This window comes from Pseudonaja textilis, chromosome 1, assembly GCF_049901715.1.
Source record: "Pseudonaja textilis isolate UNSWEBS1 chromosome 1, rPseTex1.2, whole genome shotgun sequence".
Lineage (NCBI taxonomy): Eukaryota > Metazoa > Chordata > Lepidosauria > Squamata > Elapidae > Pseudonaja > Pseudonaja textilis.
The window spans coordinates 133,354,386-133,376,378 of NC_141990.1; the positions used below are offsets into that span (position 1 = coordinate 133,354,386).

General features: G+C 39.9%; 1 protein-coding gene across 11 annotated transcripts in view; it reads left to right on the forward strand.

Annotated features, from left to right (window-relative positions):
- The first annotated feature begins 4,444 nt into the window (after positions 1–4,444).
- Positions 4,445–21,993, forward strand: part of HPCAL1 (hippocalcin like 1) — a 102,103-nt gene continuing 84,554 nt past the window's right edge. The window contains exons 1-2 of one of the 11 annotated variants that reach the window (XM_087917111.1): positions 4,445–4,797; positions 5,407–5,609. Coding sequence is in view for 1 of the 11 variants with exons in the window: in XM_087917097.1 (XP_087773223.1) it covers positions 4,607–4,797; positions 5,407–5,609 (394 nt within the window). In the remaining 10 variants the exon portion in view is untranslated. Of the gene's footprint in view, positions 5,042–5,134; positions 5,610–14,988; positions 15,015–21,993 lie in introns of those variants that run through there. The other 10 variants (XM_087917097.1, XM_026695285.2, XM_087917144.1 and 7 more) reach the window with 10 other exon arrangements.

Below are 21,993 nucleotides of genomic sequence, written 5' to 3' on the forward strand. Positions count from 1 at the left end.
ATAAAGTGTATATGCCACAATCAAACATCTGACAGTTTGCAATTGTTTATTGCTTTTATTAGTATCAGAAGAGAGTTCTGCAAGATAGAGATAATACTGTGCTAGTTGAAAAAAGAACGTTTGACAAGAAATAAGATCCATATCAAAATCTATTGGCAACAATAAATGTAAGCAGTGGTACTGCATTTACTTAAGAGCCAGCAGACTGCTTGTTATTCTCCAATTTGTTAATCTCAATGCCATCCCCAAGGTGCTGCCCCTTAAAATCTGATTGACATTTTGGGATTCACTGGGAATTGGGGGGCATAATTTTAATAAATTGTGATGATGCTGATTTATCTGTTGTTCTAAGTTTTTCTGCTACCACTCCCCCCAAAAAACCCACTGATTTGCAGGCATTCCCTTCTTTTACCTGGATTGCATGGAAACGGTAATCCTTCTGTTAAATGAAGCCCCAAAGAATATTTCTCTCCCACTCAGCTCCTGCCCAGTAGTCCAAACACTGATTAGGACATTAGTTATGTCAATCTTGAAGGGTTTGTTCTCTAAGCTATTATAGAAAAGAGTGCTCAGTGCTTTGAGAGACTTATTAGAAAAGGGCCTAAGAGATGCATTTGAAACATACATTGTTGTTGTATGCACAGTTACCTGGGATAAAGTCCTATTAAACTTGAGAGGTGTGTGACTATGTCCTTGTGAGTAAATATTAATGGCATCAGACTACAGACAGTATCAGAGGAAGTAGAAGTGCTTCATCTTGGGAGCTGTTAAGCCAAGGTTAAAGATATCTTTCTGCAAAGGACTCCCTGTATTTTAATTTGTAGTATGTGAGAATTATAGCACAATTCTATGCATATCTATTCAGGAGTGACTTAGAAAAAGTTCAGTGGGACTTTCTCCTTGGATGTGGCTATGGTAGCCTTTCCCAAGTTAGCCATTTTCCAAAAGGACTGCAAAAACTGGATGATTACTAGATGGCATAAAGGAACATATTAATCTCTGCTTTGCCACTGGGTAATTGTCTCTATTTTTGCACCTGAGAAACAGTAGCCTTCTCTGAGGATCAATAATGAGAATTCTGGGAATTGAATTGAAATATCTAGAGCAGGGGTCTTCAAACTTGACAGCTTTAAGACTTGTGGACTTCAAACTCCCAGAATTCCTTTTCCAGTCATGTTAGCTCAGGAATTCTGGGAGTTGAAGTCCACAAGTCTTACACTTGCCAAGTTTGAAGACTCTTAATCTAGAGAGTGGCCAACTTGGGGATGGCTGGTGCCCAACAGTGCAAACCTACTGTTAAACCTCACTATTCGAAAGTGGAGCCATTGGCCATTACAGGTGAGCAAAGTTAGTATTTCATACATGGATTTAAGTCTCATAGAATCCAGTGCAGTTGACTTCAGATTAGACAAATGTATTATTGCTTTGATAGCATTCTATTTTACAAGCTGACTGCAAAACCAAGCCCTACAGAACTTCCCCAAGCATTTTGCAGATTGACTAGATTAACCAAAAGAATGTAAGATTTCTTGTGAGGATTATTTTTGTTCTGAGTTTTTTCACAGTTCGTGTTTTCATCTCACTTTTCTTCCATCTAGCAAATACTTTTTAGCAAAACCCCTTTCATGTTAACTCTACTGAGAAACAATTTCTGCCAACTAATAAACCCATGAGCAGAGATTTTAAAAAATGATACTTTTTCTACCTCAAGAGAGTGGTATACAATGATCTGCACAATCACTAGTTGGAAGCAGTTGTGTTTTTTGTATTTCTTTGTTGCATCAAAGCCAAAGCATAAAACAACTGAAAGATACCATACAAGAACAGAAAATGTGAAGAAAGCTGGCCCATAAAATTGCCGAGAATTGGACATGAGTGAATGGATAGCATCATGATCATCAATAGCACATCTGGTCCAGTAGTTATATTGGAGGATGTCAGGGTTGAGGAAAACTGCCATATGCATCTTCCTAGAAGCATTGAATTTAGTGATAACCTCCGAATGGACAAGCATAGAAGTGTGCTAAAAAAAACTATCTCTGCCATGCTGAAGTTGTCTGGAGTTTTGCAGCTCGAATATGATAGGTCAATAAAATGAATTAAAGGTTGCTCCTTTAGATAACAGGGTGGGATACAAAACGAACACAGAAAACAGGTGAAGCCTCTTTTATTCCTTCACTTTCCTTCCAAGCTCTGAATATTCTTGACAGAAGCCAAAAAACTCCCACACAAACAGTTACAAGAAGAAGGGAAAAAGCAACACAAACCAGGCAAGATAAGGACTGGAGGACGTCCACAGATAACACACACTGGGGAGGATGCCAAACTCAGAGAGGAATCATAAACTAGAGATATTTCCACACTTTGTTTCCAGCATTTGCCGGTACGCATGTCCGTCCTCTTATTCAGTTGTCACAGCTGCATCCCATGAAGAGGATCAAGGCTCTCTCCTCCTGAGTAGACCATGTCTCTCCCTTATCCTCTCCTCCCTGTGTGACCTAGGATGGATAGGGGATGGGCCTGGGTCCTCCTCTGACTGCTCAGCCGGCCTCTGCCCTTCCCCAGCCTCCTCCACAAGCTCAGGAGCCACACTTCCACTCCCTGTCGGCTGTTCCTCCTCTCCCTCAGAATCAGTCTCCACCAGGAGCATGACACAGGCCTTTCCTTATATGTGTGGTTTAACACCTCACCAAATACAGAAGCCCTCAACTTATGATCACAATTGAGCCCAACATTTCTGTTGCTAAGTGAGATATTTGTTAAGTGAGTTTTGTCCCATTTTATGACCCTTCTTGCCACAGTTGTTAAGTGAATCACTGCACTTGTGATATTAGTAACGTGGTTGTGAAGTGAATCTGGCTTCCCCGCTGACTTTGCTTGTCAGGTTGCAAAAGATGATCCCATAACCCCACGACACTGCAAGTCATAAATAGGAGACAGTTGCCAAGCATCTGAATTTTGATCACATGATCAGGGGGATGCTGTAATGGTTGTAAGTGTGAAAAACAGTCATAAGTCACTTTTTTCAGTGATGTCGTAACTTCGAACAGTCACTACATGGATTGTTGTAAATCGAGGACTACCTGTAATGGCAGTGTTGGTTTTAAAAATGCAGTGACAAATTGGGTGGCTGGATAGAGGATTCAAAATGTTCATGCTATAGAATCTATTAATTAAAAAAAATCCCCAGACAACCTGACCAAAAGGCAAAGCCTTAGTGACAGAAAATCGGTTGCATTTGCACAACTCCTCCCACCCCCAATTCTTATGGAACCCCCTCACCCAATTCTCCCAGATCCCACTTTTGGGGGGGGGGGAAAGTTGAGAAAGTCCAGAAATATTTCACAAGAAGAGTTCTCCACTCCTCTACTCGTTGCAGAATACCTTATGCCACCAGACTTGAAATTCTAGACCTAGAAAACCTAGAACTATGCCGCCTCCGATCTGATCTAAATATAGTATATAAAATTATGCGACTTCAGCAACAGAGTGGTCAATGTCTGGAATACTCTACCTGACTCTGTGGTTTCTTGCCCAAACTTTTTTTCTTTTTCTTTCTTTCTTTCTTCTTTCTTTTTTTTTCTTTCTTTCTTTCTTTCTTTCTTTCTTTCTTTCTTTCTTTCTTTCTTTCTTTCTTTCTTTCTTTCTTTCTTTTGATTTGTCAATCGCTTACATAATATAATAGGTATAAGTATATACATAGTTATGAATACATGAAATGGGTACATATAAGAAAAATAAAAGAAACAATAGGACAGGGATGGTAGGCACGTTGGTGTCCTTATGCATGCCCCCTAACCTTAGACTGTCTACTATAATTTAACCTTATAATTTAATTTAACCTTAGACTGTCTACTATTGACCTCACCCCTTTCCTAAGAGGTCTGTAGGTGGCGTGCATAAATGCACCAACGTGTCTACTGTCCCTGTCCTATTCTTTTTATTTTTCTTATATGTATCCATTTCATGTATTCATAACTATGTCTATACTTATACCTGTAATCTTATAATCGCTTGACTAGATAGATAGATAGATAGATAGATAGATAGATAGATAGATAGATAGATAGATAGATAGATAGATAGATAGATAGATTTAAAAAAAACCTCTGGTCTGAGTTTCTATCTCCACCAGTATCCAGAGGGACTTGTCCTGCCTTGAATGGCCAGTATTTTCAGGTCAGTCTCATCAGCGACTTAGGATGGCTAAACCTCAGAGTCAGGTCACATTCCCAAAAGCTTAGCCCTGTCTTGTGAACCCTCGACTCTTTTCGGGAAAGCGAAAGACCCGCGTTAATAAGATTGCTTCCCTTCTGAACTAGAGACAAACTCCCAGCGCCCTGGGGAACGAGGGGGGGGGGCGCATTTTTGCTTTGTGAAGGCTCTCCGGCGACGGTGTAAACAGCGAAGGGTGGGATGGGGTGGGAAACACCCAGCAGTTCTCGGGAAACAAAACACGAAGCCCCGAAAGGCGCCCGAAAGAAAAGACCTGAGACCAACGCGAGTAGGTGGAATATAGACAGACGATTCTCCTCAGAATCGCCATCATTGAGCTCTGGGCAGCGTTTCCGTTTGCGCGACCAGCAAGGAAAAGTGCCAGGAGTGCATGATATTCAAAGGCGTGTGGTGGGGCGATCCTCCCGGCTCTCGGCCGCTTCTTCTCCACCCCCACCCGCACCCGCGATTTGATTTTTCCACAGACGAGAGAGGCAAACTCTGCTCCCTCAGCCAGCTAAAGCGACCAGAGCGCATTTGGTTAAGTTCGGGACTTCCTGGTAACTTCCTGGCTGCTTTTAGGTAAAGCAGCGTGCGGCTTGTCTAAGAGAGAGAGAGAGAGAGAGAGAGAGTGTTTGTGTTGGAGTGTGTATATGTGTGTGTGTGTTGGGGAGGGGTGGGTTGTATAGCGGGATATACCAAATGCGGCGCTGCTGCGGGAGGCGCTAAGCCCTTCCAGGCCGAGCCCGGTTGCTTTGAGAGGGGAAGGTTTCCTTTTCCTGCAGGCGGCGAGAAGCCCGCCCTGGCAGAAGAGACCAGCGGCCAGGTGAGAAGCGGGGAAGCGTGCGCCGGCCAGAAGTTTGGAGTCCTGTCTCTAGAGCGGCCACCCCCTTCCCGGGCGGCCTTGGTTCCCGCCTCTAAGCCACTTTGCCCTGGCAGCGGGTTTGAGCTCAGCTTCTTTCTGCGGCGACCGTAAACCTGCGTGGAAGGTTGTGGCCGCTTTAGGAGCGCTTCCCGAGGGGCCCCCGGGGCGGTGAGCGCGGGCCGATGGGGCACTGAGCGCGGCCCTTCAGAGGCACCGGAGGCGCTTTCGCTGCTGCCTTGAAAACTTCTCTCTTTCTCTCTCTCCCTCTTTTCCTCCCCCCACTCCTCCTCCTCTCCTCCTCCTCCTCCTGCTGTGTGACTCCGCAGCTTTGCTTCCTCTCGGGCTGCTGCTTCTCGCCCTTCCCGCTGTCCCTTCGTTTTTGCTGCCTCGCCGGTGCCGAAGCGGAGCGGTCGCTCCTGCGAGAGAGAGCAGCAACCCCTGAGCAGAGTCGTCGGTCGCTGGCGATCCCACGCAGGGAGTCCGGTGGTGCGAGCGAGGGAAAGGAGGAGCGCGCAGCCCGAGGAGCCTGGTAAGAGGGACCTGGAAGGCGCAGCTGGTGCGGGTGGCCACGGGGGGGACATTCCGACATTCCCGGCACGCCACTTTCTCACTCTCTTAGATCAGTTCTTTTCTTCTTTTCTTCCTCCCTCTTGGCACCTCTTGATCAGGCTGGTACGTCTCTTCAGACGGACTCCTTGAATTGGAGTATTGGGTAAACAGCTGCCTAACAGGAACAAGCCAGGGTTGGGGGGTTCTGGACAACAAGCCAGGATTCTCAAGCCCTGATATTTGCGGATGCCCTTTTCTTCTTTTCATTCTTTCCCCTCTTTAACAAACACCGGACATTTCCCAACGTGAGTTAGGCGTCGGAGCTGGCCAACGTGTGGTGAGAGATGTTGTGGTGAGCTTGCACACTGGCCTTGCCTTATAGAAAGGGGGCGAGTTGGGCGAGCCTACGAATTGGGTTTTTGTTTTTTGTTTTGGTGCGGCGGGTTCCAGCCCACCACCTTAAATCGTCGCGATGGACCGTATTTAATTCATTTCGCAGAAGTATTGTGGACTGTGGTTTGGGTTGCGGTGGGGAATGCTGGGTTGTGATTCGTTTGTTTAAGCCAGGTACAACTTCCTTTCCTGCCAGAGAACTTACCCTGCTGGAGACAGATGCCTATTCTAATTAAGCCTTCTCAAAATATTCCCCTCTCCCTCCCTTCCCCCACCCCCATGTTAAATACACGTTAAACAGCTTTTTTACTTTACTTACACTGTCAAAAATAGCAAGCTCTTTCTTCAGCCAGGTAGCTTCTTGATGGGTAAACATGTTCTATGCAGTAAAAGAATTTTAAAGTTATTGGTAGCCCACAGGTTTTGTGTTAAGAGCAGTTAATATTTGACTTGCTGTATGAACAAGTGCATAAATATTAAACTGTTGCCAACTTTAATTGAAAGTGTTTCACTTTTTCCTGATTAGTCTGTCAAAATCTGGTTTCTTTGTCAGTCCTAATTTCCTTTTCTGAGAGGAAATCTGATGAACTAGATTGGTATTCTTTAAAAAGAAGGCATCTATTTAATCATGGAGATTTTAAAGCATCCTTTTAGGGAAAATATTCCCTATCTCTTCCCAGTGGTTTCCATTGCCACAGAAAAGAAAAACCTGTGATAATAGTTATATCTGCTTTGACTTTGAAGCACTCTGCTTCCTCATCTCCTTTCTCTATTCTGTGCATATTGTCCTCACATTTTTTTCTGAATATTTTAGATGGCTTGGACATATGCCATTCAGAATTTTTTCAGATGACAAGTAAGGAAATTCCTCCATTCTTTTGCAGCATAAATGTATGCATCTTGAACTGAAACTTGATTATTGGTCAGTTATTATCCAGTATGTTAATCCCTACTTTTTTCCTCATAAATTCTGTACAAATAGTCCCAGTCAAGATGGAATGCCATATTCAGGAAGGAACTTTGTTGCTGTGTTGTTTAATTGATTCTTATAAAGCCTGAAGGAAAAATATTTCTGGTTTTAGACTCATTTTTTAATGGATTGATTTTATGTTTTTTTGTAGAGGTGTTTATTTGCTGTGATTTACGCACATGTTAGATCTTTTCCAGTCAGAGATAAATTATTTAGTTGATTCATGGAGTATTCTAGAAAAGAAAAGCTTAAACTATATTTTTTCACTAGATTGAAGCAGAAATTATCATTTGGGTGCTGTAGGCTTATTCATGTGATGAAATTTATTATCACCATTGAATTCAACAAAACCTTTAAGTGATGTAAGATTTTATTCTTGAAATGATTTTATAGTCTTATATATACCGTTGCTTTTGTAAAGGTTATACAAGTTTAATTCTGCATCCAACTCTGCACTTCTTCCTGCCGAAGTCTATAAGCTTTAGTGAATTAAGTGAACACAAAATACCACTTAAAATCCAGTTTTCAGAATTGATGTACCTTTAAAAATGTTCTTACATATGGTTCTTTTCCGTATTATGTACTGGTCTGTGTGTCATAACTGCATTGGGAATGAGTCCGAAACACTGATTATTATTTCTATAGTTTCTAGTACAAAATAAATTATTTAATCAATGATCTATTGCATCATATAAAACATATCAGAAATATATATGCTATGATATATAGTGAAAAAGGCTGGTATATTATACATAGTAGAGTAGTAAGTAGTCACTTGCTGCTTGCTCAGGTTGACTGTATTGATTAGGTAATGTTGACCATTTCTGGTGTTTGAACTACCTGTTTTTCAATTATAAAAAAAAATACTGCAACCAGAAACCCACCAAATAATAATGTCCATTATAGGTTTTATATGAAGTTTGGAGAATTCAGTTTTAGTTTTTTAAAGTAGCACATGTGTAAGATAACAATTTGGTTCACTAGCTTAGTGCACATTTTTCTTTTTCACAAGTTAATTGGAAAGTTAATTTTTAGTAATTAACTTTCCAATTTTTATATATACCTTTATATACCTTGCTGTTGAACTGTTCTATACAACAAAGGGAAAGGGATGCTCTTCTCCTCCATTGGCTGAAAAAAAAGTTATGTAATGCTAAAAATCATTATTTGGGAAATTACATCATTTGAAGCACTATATTTATACCCCATATATAAGAACTGTAGATTCAGAAATCCCTAATTTGGCTGAACATTGTTCATGATTTCAGAATTATTTGGTACTATAAACTTGTATTTGGAAATAAGGAGTTTTTTAATTTGAGAAATAAATTTATTCCCAAGAGTACTCTATCAAAGGCATGTAGTTTCTCTTAAAAATACTCTGTAAACCTTACAATTAGAAAGGTGATGATAGATGCAAATAGAAACATCTGGGGTCCATTGATTTGTTCTAGAAAAAATAACCAGAGGAGTTATAAATTTGAGTTAGTGCCTTTTATGCTAGGCAAATCATGGCTTATGTAAGCTTACATAAGCAGGTGTGTATTGAGGAAAATAAGGAGACATAGCTGAATATAATTAAAAGCCACTTGAAAGAATGATTAGTTGCTACAGTAGAAAGTACATGTAATAGCCCCTCTTATGTATGTGTCTTGCAGTAATGTGTAAGTGGCGTAGGGCAGGCAGGCTTATGGGCATCTCTTCAGTGCCTATAAAACACCAATGTTTTGTTTTATTTTTATTCAAAAATGACGGAAATGGTTTTTAGGAGCAGCCTGCCATTTTTATTCTATAGAAAAACTCTGGGCTTCTTAAATCCCAGTTACTTTCATATGAAGTAAAGATACCCTTACTTTGTTTTGACAAAACCCTTGTTCCTGGGATTTTTTTAAAAAAAGGAAGAGTTGATCTCATAGCTTTTTTCTCAGGAGGTTAGAGTAGGTGGTAACTCTGTGGAGAGCTGATGAGTTCACATCGAATAAAGCAGGAAGCAGTACAATTCTGTAGGATGAAGAAGGAAAGTGCACACATTGAAGATATAGAACTAGGTATGAATTAATTAATGAATTAAGAGGATAGAGTGCACAAATTAGACTAGGATTGCGAACAGTGGAAAGTGGTGAAGGAACCCAGGAGTGTTGACTTGACAGGAAGGCAAAACCACAACTGTTGTTAGGGATGACAAATTAAAGACAGAAGTTGCATTAATGATCGCGTCCCTTCTCACAGGCAAGCAAGCTAAGCTGATTAGTTGTTTTGAGCTTATATAGTTATACAAGACTCTGGGAAGTTTGTAGCACAGCAATTCCTCCAAAGGACAAACTTGGAGGTTCCCTCCCCTGACCTTAAACCAATGGTTTGATTGGGACTAAGGTTGGGCAAGAATCAAGATACCATCTAACCTCAGTCATCACATTTCAAACTATGGAGCATACAAAACAATACAGGAGGAGTGGAACCTGGATTCTATTCACAAATTACATACATACATACATACATACCATGTTTTTCATATAATAAGGCCGGGCCTTATTTTTTTTTGAGCCCCGAAAAAATGGCTAGGTTGTCTTTTTGGGGGTGACTTACTTCCCCCCCCCTTGCATCTTTGGGCGGACAGTGACGGCTTGGATGTTGACCTCGGTGTTGGTGGGGCACTTCGTATCAGGGTCAACGCAGGCAGCACCATATCCGGGTGTGCAACAAAAGTACTTCCTAACGGCAAGCCCCCCCACCATTCCCCCCATTTCGCATGTTTTAATATAGGCCTTAATTTGGGGGCAGGGGCTTAATTTCATTTCATGCCTATAAAACATGCTGGGACTTCCTATTGGGGGAGGCCGTATTGTTGGAGAAACAGTGTATGTACATACATACGTACATACAACAAACATCTAATTTCAAAGCCATTTTCTTCAGTGGGAAAGATGACCTTGCTCAGGCGCCTATAGTCCCTGAAATGTGCACCCTACTTTTGAGAAAGCCACTCTTTCTGCCTCCCCACTGCCCACTCTGCCTCCCCATTTTATCTTGATTGGCATGCATTCTCCATAGAAGCGGCTGCAGAAAATCTCAACCCTCCTTTTGGTTTAACCAGCCAGAGCAGGAGTGAACTCCCAACAGCTATCTAGCCCTAGATAACACACCACACATTGAGGGCAAGAGCCTTGCACCACAGGTTTTGAACCCTGTGTTTCCAGTTGGACAGTAATTAAGCCCTGGCATATACATGACAGATACTTAAGCTTGGATCCCCACCAGAACCCTGTTAGACTATCCAGTGATGCACTTATCCAGGCTTTGTAAGTGCTTGTTCTATTCTGCTATGCATGTTTACATTCCTTACCAATTTTGTAATTTCCTTCAAATTTCTTCATCTTCACCCCTGTATTTCCCCCCACCAAAAATCCTGGTGCTCACAGCCCACAGTTTTAAAACCCCTGTAATTGAATGGGAGATGTAACTAATACCTGGCAGCAAAAATAATTTCCTCCCCCTGGCTCCACTTTCAATGTTTTTGGTCAAAAACCTGTTGGTTTATAGCTTTCTAAGAACTTTAAAATGTCAAGATGGAGGAGCTATGCGGGACACGGAATATGATTTTGATGGACTTAGATGGAACAGATGTAAAAGTAGAGACATTTTTATAAACACAAGTCCTGCCCTTGAGAAATTCAGCAAAATTGTTCTTCGGTTCCTCCGTCACATGTTTGTGAGAATAGCCATTTGGGCCCAACACGGTTTGTATATGGCTTGGGATATGATCTTGAAAGGGAGAAATGACGGCTCTAGGGAATCCTGTATGATGCAGTAGAGGGGTGTGGTAATCTTTTTTAAAAAGAGAGAACAGTAGATTTAAATAATGGGTTTATGTTTTAAGATGAAATCAACTGTTTAGGATTTGGGATCAATTGCTAGTTCTTCATGATGATGTCAGTGGAAATTATCAGTCTTCCCAAAGGGCTATGAATCCTAGAGAGAACACTTCAGTGAAGTAGGTTTCTATCAGAGGAATTTTTATGTATTGAGATTGGTTGATGGGCAAATAGCAATGTTTTAACTACACTCAATCCATCTGGAAACTTATACAATGGTATTGTTAAAATAATTGAAATTGAGGCGTTTTTGTGTCAAATGATCAAAACAGAATGACAGCCTTCCTTGGTAACAGTGTCCAGTTAAATAAAGGGAAATCAAACCATATGAGAATCAGAGTGCAATCTTAAGAATTCCCTGCTACATATGCTTGTGCTAGATTTATTGTCATTCTCTTTAATAAAGAAGGTGTCTATAAAATCAGAGAGAAATGATCTCCAGGCATCCCTTATTTTGCTTCCTGTGTCTGCTACGAGAACAATTCAAGCGCCAAACTATGGATGGACGTCTGAAGAGGGCTAATGTGGCAAAGGAAAGAAATTGCATGCTATCAGTCAGTCACCCTAATATTTTGTTAGTGCAAATGATAAAATATGAAATTAAGAAATCCCTAAGTAACTGAGGAGCAGTTCAAGACTAATATTGTCTGTTCACATGATCCTTAGTCTACCAGTGATATCAGAGATACAGGTTGATATATGGATGGTATTCCTGTCATATTTTTATTAAACCAGCTCATTAGACAAAACTGAGGCCCCCCTCAGAGAGGAAAAAAATGGCATGGAAATTATTATTATTTTTCTTACGAAATATCCTGGATGTATATATGAATTGTAAGATATATTAACAATAACCTGTGCATCATTCTGCAGGTACAAAGATGGGAAAAGAGACTAGATGGGAAAGAGAAAGACTTAGATGAGAGTCCTGTTGAGTCCATTCATGTTGTGGAATGTATGAAAGATATAAAAATATCTGATAATTTGCTTTCAAAATTGCATTGCGGTCAATACAGATAGTCCTCAATGTATGACTGTAATTGAATTATGGTCATGCCAGTCTTAATGCAGACCATGAGATGACCATGCCCAATTTTATAAACTTGTTGTAATGGTCATTAATTGAATGCTTCAGTCATGAAGTGAACGTATTTTAGCCAGTGGGAAGTAAACACCAGTTCCTGGAGGGAGAAAAAAGTTATAACATGCAGTCGAGTGACTGCAGGACACTAAAAGGGGTTGTAAACGTGTACTAGTTGCCAACCCCCCCAAATTCAGTCACATGAGTCGGTGGGGGACAGCCATTGGATCTTTGAAACTGGATTGTAATTAGCTCTGGGAAGGTCTGTCATAACTTTGAACTGTATCGTTTGCTTTTGTATCATTTATGTGTATTTTGTATTAATGAAACTTATATAAGATGAAATTAAATTGAAATAATTATTTATAAAGCAGCTGCAGGTAACTTGTTTGTGGCAAGAGAGAATGAATATAAAATTAAAGAACAAACATATCAAAAGTACTAATCAGTGTTTAGTTTTTATCTTATTAGTAAATGGTTCAGCATCTTAACTGAGCAACTCTTGTTCCTCAAACCCACACAAGGCAAGGCACATAACTACAAGAGTTTCTTGCATTATGAACATTTTAACTATGGGAAATGGATGGAAAGGAGATAGTACATTGTAGTATTCTTCCATCAGAACTATAATCAAAACTGTCTTAAGATTCTACCAGCTGTTCCATAGACATCATTGTGTGTGAATTGCATCACATTTGTACATCCTGCTAGAGTCTCTGTGCAGATAAGCAATACTTGCTACCTTTAACCTTGCTACCTTACCACCTTCCTTTGTGGTAAGTGATCTTGGCTCATTTAAGTTCTCATATAGATTGTTAGAGTTCTGTCTAAAGACAAATATTGCTTTTCTTTTCTAAAGAAAGATTGATGAAGTAGTTGGGATAAAGAAGGACATTTTGCCTATGCCTTAGATCAGGGGTGTCCAACCTTGGCAACTTTAAGCAAAGCTGGCTGAGGAATTCTGGGAGTTGAAGTCCACAAGTCTTAAAGTTGCCAAGGTTGGACACCCCTGCCTTAGATTGTTAGCTCAGGAATTCTGGGAGTTGAAGTCCACAAGTCTTAAACTTGCCAAGTTTGAAGACCCTTGCCTTAGATTTTTGGTATATGTGTTGTGTAAACTTGATTTTAGAACTGTTAGCAGTGAGATAGGGAGGGAAGAGGAGGATGTTTATATGAGCCAAAATCAGGTATATACGTCAGTGTAAAGTCAGCTGGTATTTTTTTTTTTAGCTTGCTTGGATGCTGAATAATGGTACTCTATTTACAGTGCATTTGTGATATAAATACTTTTTCAATTTTGTAAAAGTGGGCTACATAGGAGTTTCCCATGCTGGAGGCCCTTTTAGTATGAGAGAACACAATCCTCCTGTGCTTTCTAGCTCCTTAATCTCTGCAGTCAGTCTTAATTCTGCTCAGTTGTTCATAATTCAGTTTCTTTCTTTAAAAATTCAATGATAAACACTGTTACGTAGAACTGATTTATTAATAATCCTTGCTTTACATATGGAGAACTTGTGAAGGACCATCAAGTCATCAGTCCATCAGGTCATTTGTGAATGGGGATTGGAGGTGGGTGGGAAATTAAATCATGTCACATCCAGAGTAGCTTATTCTGCCGCTAAGTAACTGGACTGTGTCCCAAAGGTGCTTTTTTCAAGATGCATCTGGACTTTCTGGTTTTTCTTTGAAGATGTTTGCACACCAATTTGCACCACTCGGATGACCCTGATGACACAGATAAACCTCCAGGTGACTGGAGAGTGCAAATGTCCAGCTGTCTGCTAGGAGTATTTAAATCCTTCCATTCCCCACCATCCAGCCAGAGCTGCAGAAGCTTCTTGGATGAGAAGCGAAACGTCTTCAAAGAAAAACCAAAAAGTCCATTTGCCTCTTGAAAAAGCACCTTTGGGACATCCATGACCTGGATGACTGAGAATCTCCATAGATATTTAACTGGACTGTGGCTTCTTTTCCCCATTCTTTTATTTACAGCCAGATTTGACCAGTATGAACCAAGCCTACTAAGACAAATCCCAACATTTTCCATGCTTTCCTAGGATATACAAAATGTAATGTCAGATACAGAATGATTTGAATTGTGAACATTGATATAGTGTCAATATAAGCACCTTGAATTGTACTCAGAAGTACACTGACAACCCATGTGGCTCAGGGACTAGTGGTGTTACATGTGCTGAATCACCAGTGCCATTTGAGCTGTGGTGGTGCAGTGGTTAGAATGCAGTACTGCCATCAGTTTGGCAGTTCGAGTCTCACTGGCTCAAGGTTGACTCAGCCTTCCATCTTTCCCAGGTGGGTAAAATGAGGACCCAGATTGTTGGGGGCAATAGGCTGACTCTGTAAACTGCTTAGAGAGGACTGTGAAGCACTGTGAAGTGGTATATAAGTCTGAGTGCTATTGCTATTGCTACTTACTAGCTAGCGGATGCCAAGTTTGAAAAACACTGATCTAAAGGATGACAAAACAGAAAGACAATGTAGTAATACTTGTCAGCTAATTCAAAATATGTTTAGTTTTGTTTTGTTTTTTCCTATTTGTTGCAAGTTAAATTAGTTTTGGTATGTGTTTTAAAAAGGAGAAATAAAAAACCCCAAAACTTCTATGTACTTATTTGGGAAATACAGATGCTTAGATGCTTTTAACACAATAGTATTTTCTCTGACTCTTTCCCATCTCTCTGGGGAAAGAAAAATATTGAATAGTGGGAAGATCACAACATTTTACTGAAAATAAAATGAATCAAAAGCTTCATATAGTACATTTTCACAGGGTAACCTTTACCCTTTCCCTCCACTGAGTCAAACAACCATGAGCTTTCTTTAGCCGGTCTCCCAAATGGATAAGCGTGCAAAATCTTATTCATCTCTAAACCAGATGGTTGGAACAGCAGAACATGGTCCAGTCTTCACTTGATTGGCTGCCTTCCAATTGTGTATCATAAGAGCACTAAGTTTGTTTGCTGTTTAGAGTACATACAGTTATTTTTGGCAATAATATTTTATGATTTCTCTATTATCACAGTCTGCCAGGGTGAGTGGGAAGATCAGGTCAGTAGGAATTCAGGCCAGCCCTACCCACTTGTTTTGCATGTCCTTTTTTTTAAACAGCAAATTGTCCTGTTTTGTTTTTAAAGGAAAAGCACAAATATCCTCCCCCTCATGCTTTCTCAATGTCATCTTGCCTGTCTTGCATGGATAGTAGATTCCTTAGCTTGTTTCATCTCTCTCCATCCCTAAATTATTGATCTTTTCTCTAAATGTCTGCATGCACTGTAAAAAAGGAATTATCTCTAGATCCCATTGCATAACCATCAGTTTTACTTTAACATTTGAAAGAGACATTTGCATGCAGGTGTGTAAGGAGAATCTATTGAAATGTATCTTCTGCATGTGAATGTGATGTCTACTATGCATGCATGATATTATCTCTTTGGGAAGGGCAGTGGTAATATACATTTGTAAACGAGGACAGCCCAAATTCAGGGCATAGCATCTGCAGTAAGCCTGGAGAAAGTTGTCTGAAACATAAGGCAAGTTTTACATACCACATCAAGCAAATGTGTGATAAGTTTCATGTTAAATTGTCGTGATACATAACCCCGAGTATAGTATACATGGTGTACAATAGCAAATAATGGATTATCCAACAAACCATGGTTAAAAGCATGGGGTAGGTGTCTGTTCTTCTGTTCATGATCTTTACATTGATTTTTATCCCTCAAGGGCTGAACAAAATGCTGTCATAATGAAAAAAAATTTCCTTTTTTTCCCCTTGAATGCGAGGAGCAGATTGTTGTATTAAGTTTCATAAATTTTACACCTCTGAGAAGCAAAGCAAGGTGAAAAATCACAGGATGACAAATTTGTTTTCTTTAATCTTCAAGTTTCAAACATGAACATTGGCTGCATAATGGAGCTAGGGAGAAGTAGACTGGCTGTGGGCTGCCCATATTCGCCCTTTCCTCCTGGGTGGTCCTGGCCATACCTGATGTCATTGAGGTGGATGGACCAATGGAAACACATGACATTTCATCCCCTCAGCAGCATTGGGAGCTCATGGTCTGAAACAACTTTCAAAGTCCAAGTTGTTGTTGGATTGTGTATAGTGAAAATGTAGCCCCTTTCTTCTCAATGTGTATTAAATTTGCCATCTCCAAAGTTGTTCTTTGAAGTGTCGTTTTAAACATTTTTCCTTATTTGTGGGAAGATTCAAAAATCTCAGATAAACATTAAAAACATTTGTAGATCTAATTCTTGAAAGTGACTACTTCCATAGCCAATGGAATATTGGGAGATAGCAGAAAATATAATATTGTAATACCAGGTTATTATTGGCTAATTTTGAAAATACAATATAATATTTATTATATACATTTTAAAACATAATGGCCTTTTAAAGGTTAATTACAACGTTTAAAATCAGAATAACTTGTCATACTATTTAGCATCCTTAAGCAGCAACTGTCCCAGTGGCCTGGAACATTTTACAACTTAACTCAGAGAGTTAAATGACATGCATAAATATTCCAGTATGGGAAAAGATGGAAGACTATTTGACCCAGTTCATGGCTGTTTTGGAAAACTTTTTAAAGCTAGCAGAGACTTGCTGTCTGATCTATAGGACCTTCAGAAAAATCCTCATCTAATGGAATTTGTTTAAACTAAGAATGCATGTTTGGGATTACAGCTTTTAGCCCAGATACTACAAAAGAGAAACATTGGTAGCAAAGTACATCTGAAAAGGCAGAACCCAAAGGACAAAATATATTTTTCCATTAATGGCAAAACCGCAATTATTTTATTATTTTTCTTTCAGTGTTTTGAAAATTGTAAGTATCTTAAAATATGAAGTAAATTAAGCCAGAAGTTGGCATTTGATATTTTGATTGCTATTAGAATAAGAAAAATGGTAGTTGAAGGTAATGGAAGGTAAAGCTTGGAGCAAAAATAGTTTTTCTTCAAGAGTAGTCAAAACACATTGTAGTAAACCTGGTGCCAGCTTGCTTACTCATTTCATTGATTATAAATATTTATAGATGGCACATTTCAGAATACAAAATATTCCATCTTTCTTTTTTGTAAAATTTATTTATTTATATGATGCTTATGGCATCCAACTTTCGCTAGCAAATCCAGATAGTCTAGGATTAGTTGGAAACATAAATACAAAGTAATTAAAAACACACACACAAGCAAACACACAAAATTGACCCAACTGTAGCAAGTTTGGTCATTTCTAGATCAGTTCGTGCAGCTCTCTGGTCCAGGGTGGGGGATATGTTTTCAGGTCCTTGTGAAAGCCAGCAGGGCCTATATGTACTTTTCATGTGACTGTCCTAAACTTTGTGCTTCTTGAGTTCATATGTCAGCCATTGTGTTTTCTATATTCTTCATATCTGAAAGAAAAATACACTGCTCAAAAAAATAAAGGAAACGCTTAAACAACACAATGTAACTCCAAGTCAGTCACACTTCTGTGAAATCAAACTGTCCACTTAGGTAGCAACACTGATTGACAATCAATTTCACATGCTGTTGTGCAAATGGAATAGACAACAGGGGGAAAGCATAGGCAGGTAGCAAGACATCCCCAATAAAGGAGTGGTTCTGCAGGTGGTGACCACAGACCACTTCTCAGTTCCTATGCTTTCTGGCTGATGGTTTGGTCACTTTTGAATGCTGGCGGTGCTATCACTCTAGTGGTAGCATGAGACGGAGTCTACAACCCACACAAGTGGCTCAGGTAGTGCAGCTCATCCAGGATGGCACATCAATGCGAGCTGTGGCAAGAAGGTTTGCTGTGTCTGTCAGCGTAGTATACAGAGCATGGCAGTGCTACCAGGAGACAGGCCACAGGAGGTGCTACATCAGGAGACGTGGAGGAGGCCATAGGAGGGCAACAACCCAGCATCAGGACCGCTACCTCCGCCTTTGTGCAAGGAGGGACAGAAGAAACACTGCCAGAGCCCTGCAAAATGACCTCCAGTGGGCCACAAATGTGCACGTGGTTGCTCAAACAGTCAGAAACAGACTCTATGAGGGTGGTATGAGGGCCCGACGTCCACAGGTGGGGGTTGTGCTCACAGCCCAACACTGTGCAGGACATTTGGCATTTGCCAGAGAACACCAAGATTGGCAAATTCACCACTGGTGCCCTGTGCTCTTCACAGATGAAAGCAAGTTCACACTGAGCACATGTGACAGACATGACAGGGTCTGGAGACGCCGTGGAGAACGTTTTGCTGCCTGCAACATCCTCCAGCATGACCGGTTTGGCAATGGGTCAGTAATGGTGTGTGGTGGCATTTCTTTAGGGGACCTCACAGCCCTCCATGTGCTCGCCAAAGGTAGCCTGACTGCCATTAGTTACCGAGATAAGATCTTCAGACCCCTCGTGAGACCATATGCTGGTGCGATTGGCCCTGGGTTCCTCCTAATGCATGACAATGCTAGACCTCATGTGGCTGAAGTGTGTCAGCAGTTCCTGCAAGATGAAGGCATTGGTGCTATGGACTGGCCTGCCCATTCCCCAGACCTGAATCCAATTGAGCACATCTGGGACATCATGTCTTGCTCCATCCACCAATGCCACGTTGCACCACAGACTGTCCAGGAGTTGGGGGATGCTTTAGTCTAGGTGTTGGAGGAGATCCCTCAGGAGACCATCTGCCACCTCATCAGGAGCATGCCCAGGCGCTGTAGGAAGGCCATACAGGTACATGGAGGCCACACACACTACTGAGCCTCATTTTGACTTGTTTTAAGGACATTACATCAAAGTTGGATAAGCCTCTAGTGTTTTTTTCCACTCTAATTTTGAGTGTAACTCCAAATCCAGACCTCCATGGGTTGCTAAATTTGATTTCCATTGATCATTTTTGTGTGATTTTGTTGTCAGCACATTCAACTATGTAATGAACAAACTATTTAATAAGAATATTTCATTCATTCAGATCTAGGATGTCTTATTTTTGTGTTCCCTTTATTTTTTTGAGCAGTGTATATTCTGTAATGAGGGCTTATTGAATGCTATCATGTAAATGTTCAAAATTGTGGATCCTCATTGATACTGTGACTAGCTAGTGGATTTTCATTAAAATACTTCTGCATGTGTTTACAGTTCACTTGACTTTTCCTAAATAGATATTCTCATTCTCCCTTCATGTGGAAGTTATTTCCTCCTCTAGTTATAGATTTCCTGCACCATGCTGTATTTGAACAAAACAGATTTTAATTAAAGCAGCCAGCATTTCAGAACTCATACAGAGTATCAGGCCTTATCATTCTCATTGAGGTAACAAATTGGAGCATGTTAGTGCATTCCTTGAGCTTTTGAAGATGGTCCATCACTTCAGTCCTTGTTTAATGCTTGTAGTGATATAGTCATAAACTGGACTCGATTTTTGCTAGGGCAAAATTCCCATGTGGCTAGGGAAGTATAAGAGCTCTTCAGACATTTCCCAGAAATTATGACATCTCTGATTTTGTTGCGATAGGCCACTAAAGCAGATATGGAATCTGGAACCTTTCTAGTGTTTTGTTCTGTGCTTCCCATAAGCCCTACTTAGCATGGCTCTTAAAGATAATAGGTTAGGCAGCAAGTTGTCTTTGCCGGTTACACTCAGGATTAATTTGAGGGGTTTTGTCATTTTTGAGAGAACTATGGAAATGAAAAGTGGGGTCTATCACTAGATAAATTGAAAGTGATCATTGTTTTTTATTTACCTTCCATTGAGGTACCAGCAATTCAATCTAGATATGTCTTCTAGGAGTGCTTGGAAACTTCAACTGGCCAGTATGCAGCACTGAATTGCTTTCAGATGCACTTCTTGGCCATATTATAAAATACTGTACAAATGTATCTACTGCTTTGCCTTGTTATTTTTTGGGGGGCAAAAGACCTGTTACTGATCTTTACTAAAAAAACAGTAACTTGTTTAGTACCAGCATAATCCAAAAATCTGTTTTTGTATGATTCCTGATACATTTGTCCTGCTTTTCTTCACCAAGATACGCTGGATTGTTACGAATTTGGGGCAGGGTGTTCTCTCTGGTAGCGTTCCAGTGATAGAAGCTTTTGTGTAGGAAGGTAGTTTCGAATTCTTCTTTGCTTCAGTTGGATGGTTATTTTTTTTTTCCTTGAGATTTTACATGTACCATATTTGCGCCATTCTTTTGTTTCTTAGACAATTTTTCTCATATTTGTAATTTTACAGTTTATTATGCTTGCAGAATTGCTTTTCAAAGTTCAAATTCTAAATAACCTTCAAGCCTTAAACTCAAAAAATAATGTTATAGCAGATGAGCAGGACTAGTGTTAGAATCAAGCAAAAGAATGCTTTGCTCAAAAAGTCCTGGGAATTTGGGTTGTGCTCACACTCAGCTTGGGAGTTTCTGATTTTAAGGATAGGCTTCTATCTCATAGTACATGATGAGACATTTGTCTACTTTTGCTAGTCTTTTCACATAATTTACGTGCTGAGTAGATTGGTATGGTATTTAAATCTGGAAGTGTGTTTGAAGTTTAATAACTTCAAGCACTTTTTGTGATTGAAATATAATGATACAATTACTGTATAGAGAGACATGTAACAATCCAGGCATATTCCTTATTGAACATTATTTCAGCATATTATAAATGTAAGAAGTACTGTTTAATTGGTTGTGATATTTGCAGTTACATATATTATTTGCAGTTACATATATTACTCTATATTTTATTCACCATGTTAATTTGTATAACTGTGATGCTTCATAGTCTGTTTTAATTTTTCAGCTGGTAGGTTTTAATATACAAATAGCTTTAAGCCATTTTAACTCTATTTTATTGGATGACATGTTAACAATTCTACTTTTAAAGACATGTTATTCTAGCATTGCTTTATAGTAGCTATGGATACTTTTGAAGGTTGATCATATTATCTGTTGGAAGCACCTTATAAGGTAGTTAAAATAACCTTAATTTGTACAACTGCTCATTTAAAAAGACAGCATTTAAAAAAAAAAATTACATATGAATGACCCTTCATTACCCTTGAATGATCCAGAAGAGAGAGAGAGATTTTGAGACTGTGCCTAAAAGGTTGTGCCTGGTGACCTGTCTCAACAAACTGCTGATTATTTGGATATGGCTGTCTTTCATGAAGCCCTCACAGCACTGGTCAGCCAAATAAGATGGCCTAGAGCACATAGTAGAGAAGATTATGGCTTTTCAAGCTAAACCAAAAGGGCGTTACAACATGAGATAGGAATGTTGGATAAAAATACTACAAAGAAGTTTGAAGCCACGGAACCTTATTTTCATCCTTTTTGCTGCCTTATTTGGATTCAGCTTCATGTAGGAGATAGAGGGTTCACTTTTGGGAGATGCCCTCTTAATTAGTGTGACTAGTTAAGCTTTGGACAGACATAGCACTAATGATTGGCTTGGACAGGCATATCAGGCATTTGATCCTCTCTTCTTTTACCAATTCTGCCTAGTTTCTACTCTCTATAAACCAACACTCTCTAGTTTCTACACTCTATAAACCAACTGTTTTATTTTATTTTTTGTTAGTCCACTGGGTTGCCCTGTGATAGTTTATATTGAGAAAAGGGGGCGGAGAGGTCACTTTAACTCCAAAGTAAATTACCTTGTACCTAAAACATGCTGTGTCATGGTGGCACCTGAATCAGAATATTTCATAAGCTGTTGACAAGAAGAAACAACTATGAGTTTTAACGTGACATTTATTGTAAGGTTACAGGAACAAAATCTTGCAAATCTTAAAATCTCTCTCTCTCCCCCTGCCCCTTTCACTCTCCTGAAAACTAGAGAAGATTCCTTCTGTTTCATCCTCACCTTCCTTCAGGCTCAGATTTCACTTATCAAACCATATCTAGGCTGCAGCTCTTCTGTTTCACAAAGTCATTCCCACTTAATATTACATTACTTAATATACTACTGGTAGTCATCAACTTACAACAGTTCATTTAGTGACTGTTCAAAGTTACAATGGCCCTGAAAAAAGTGAGTCATGACCATTTC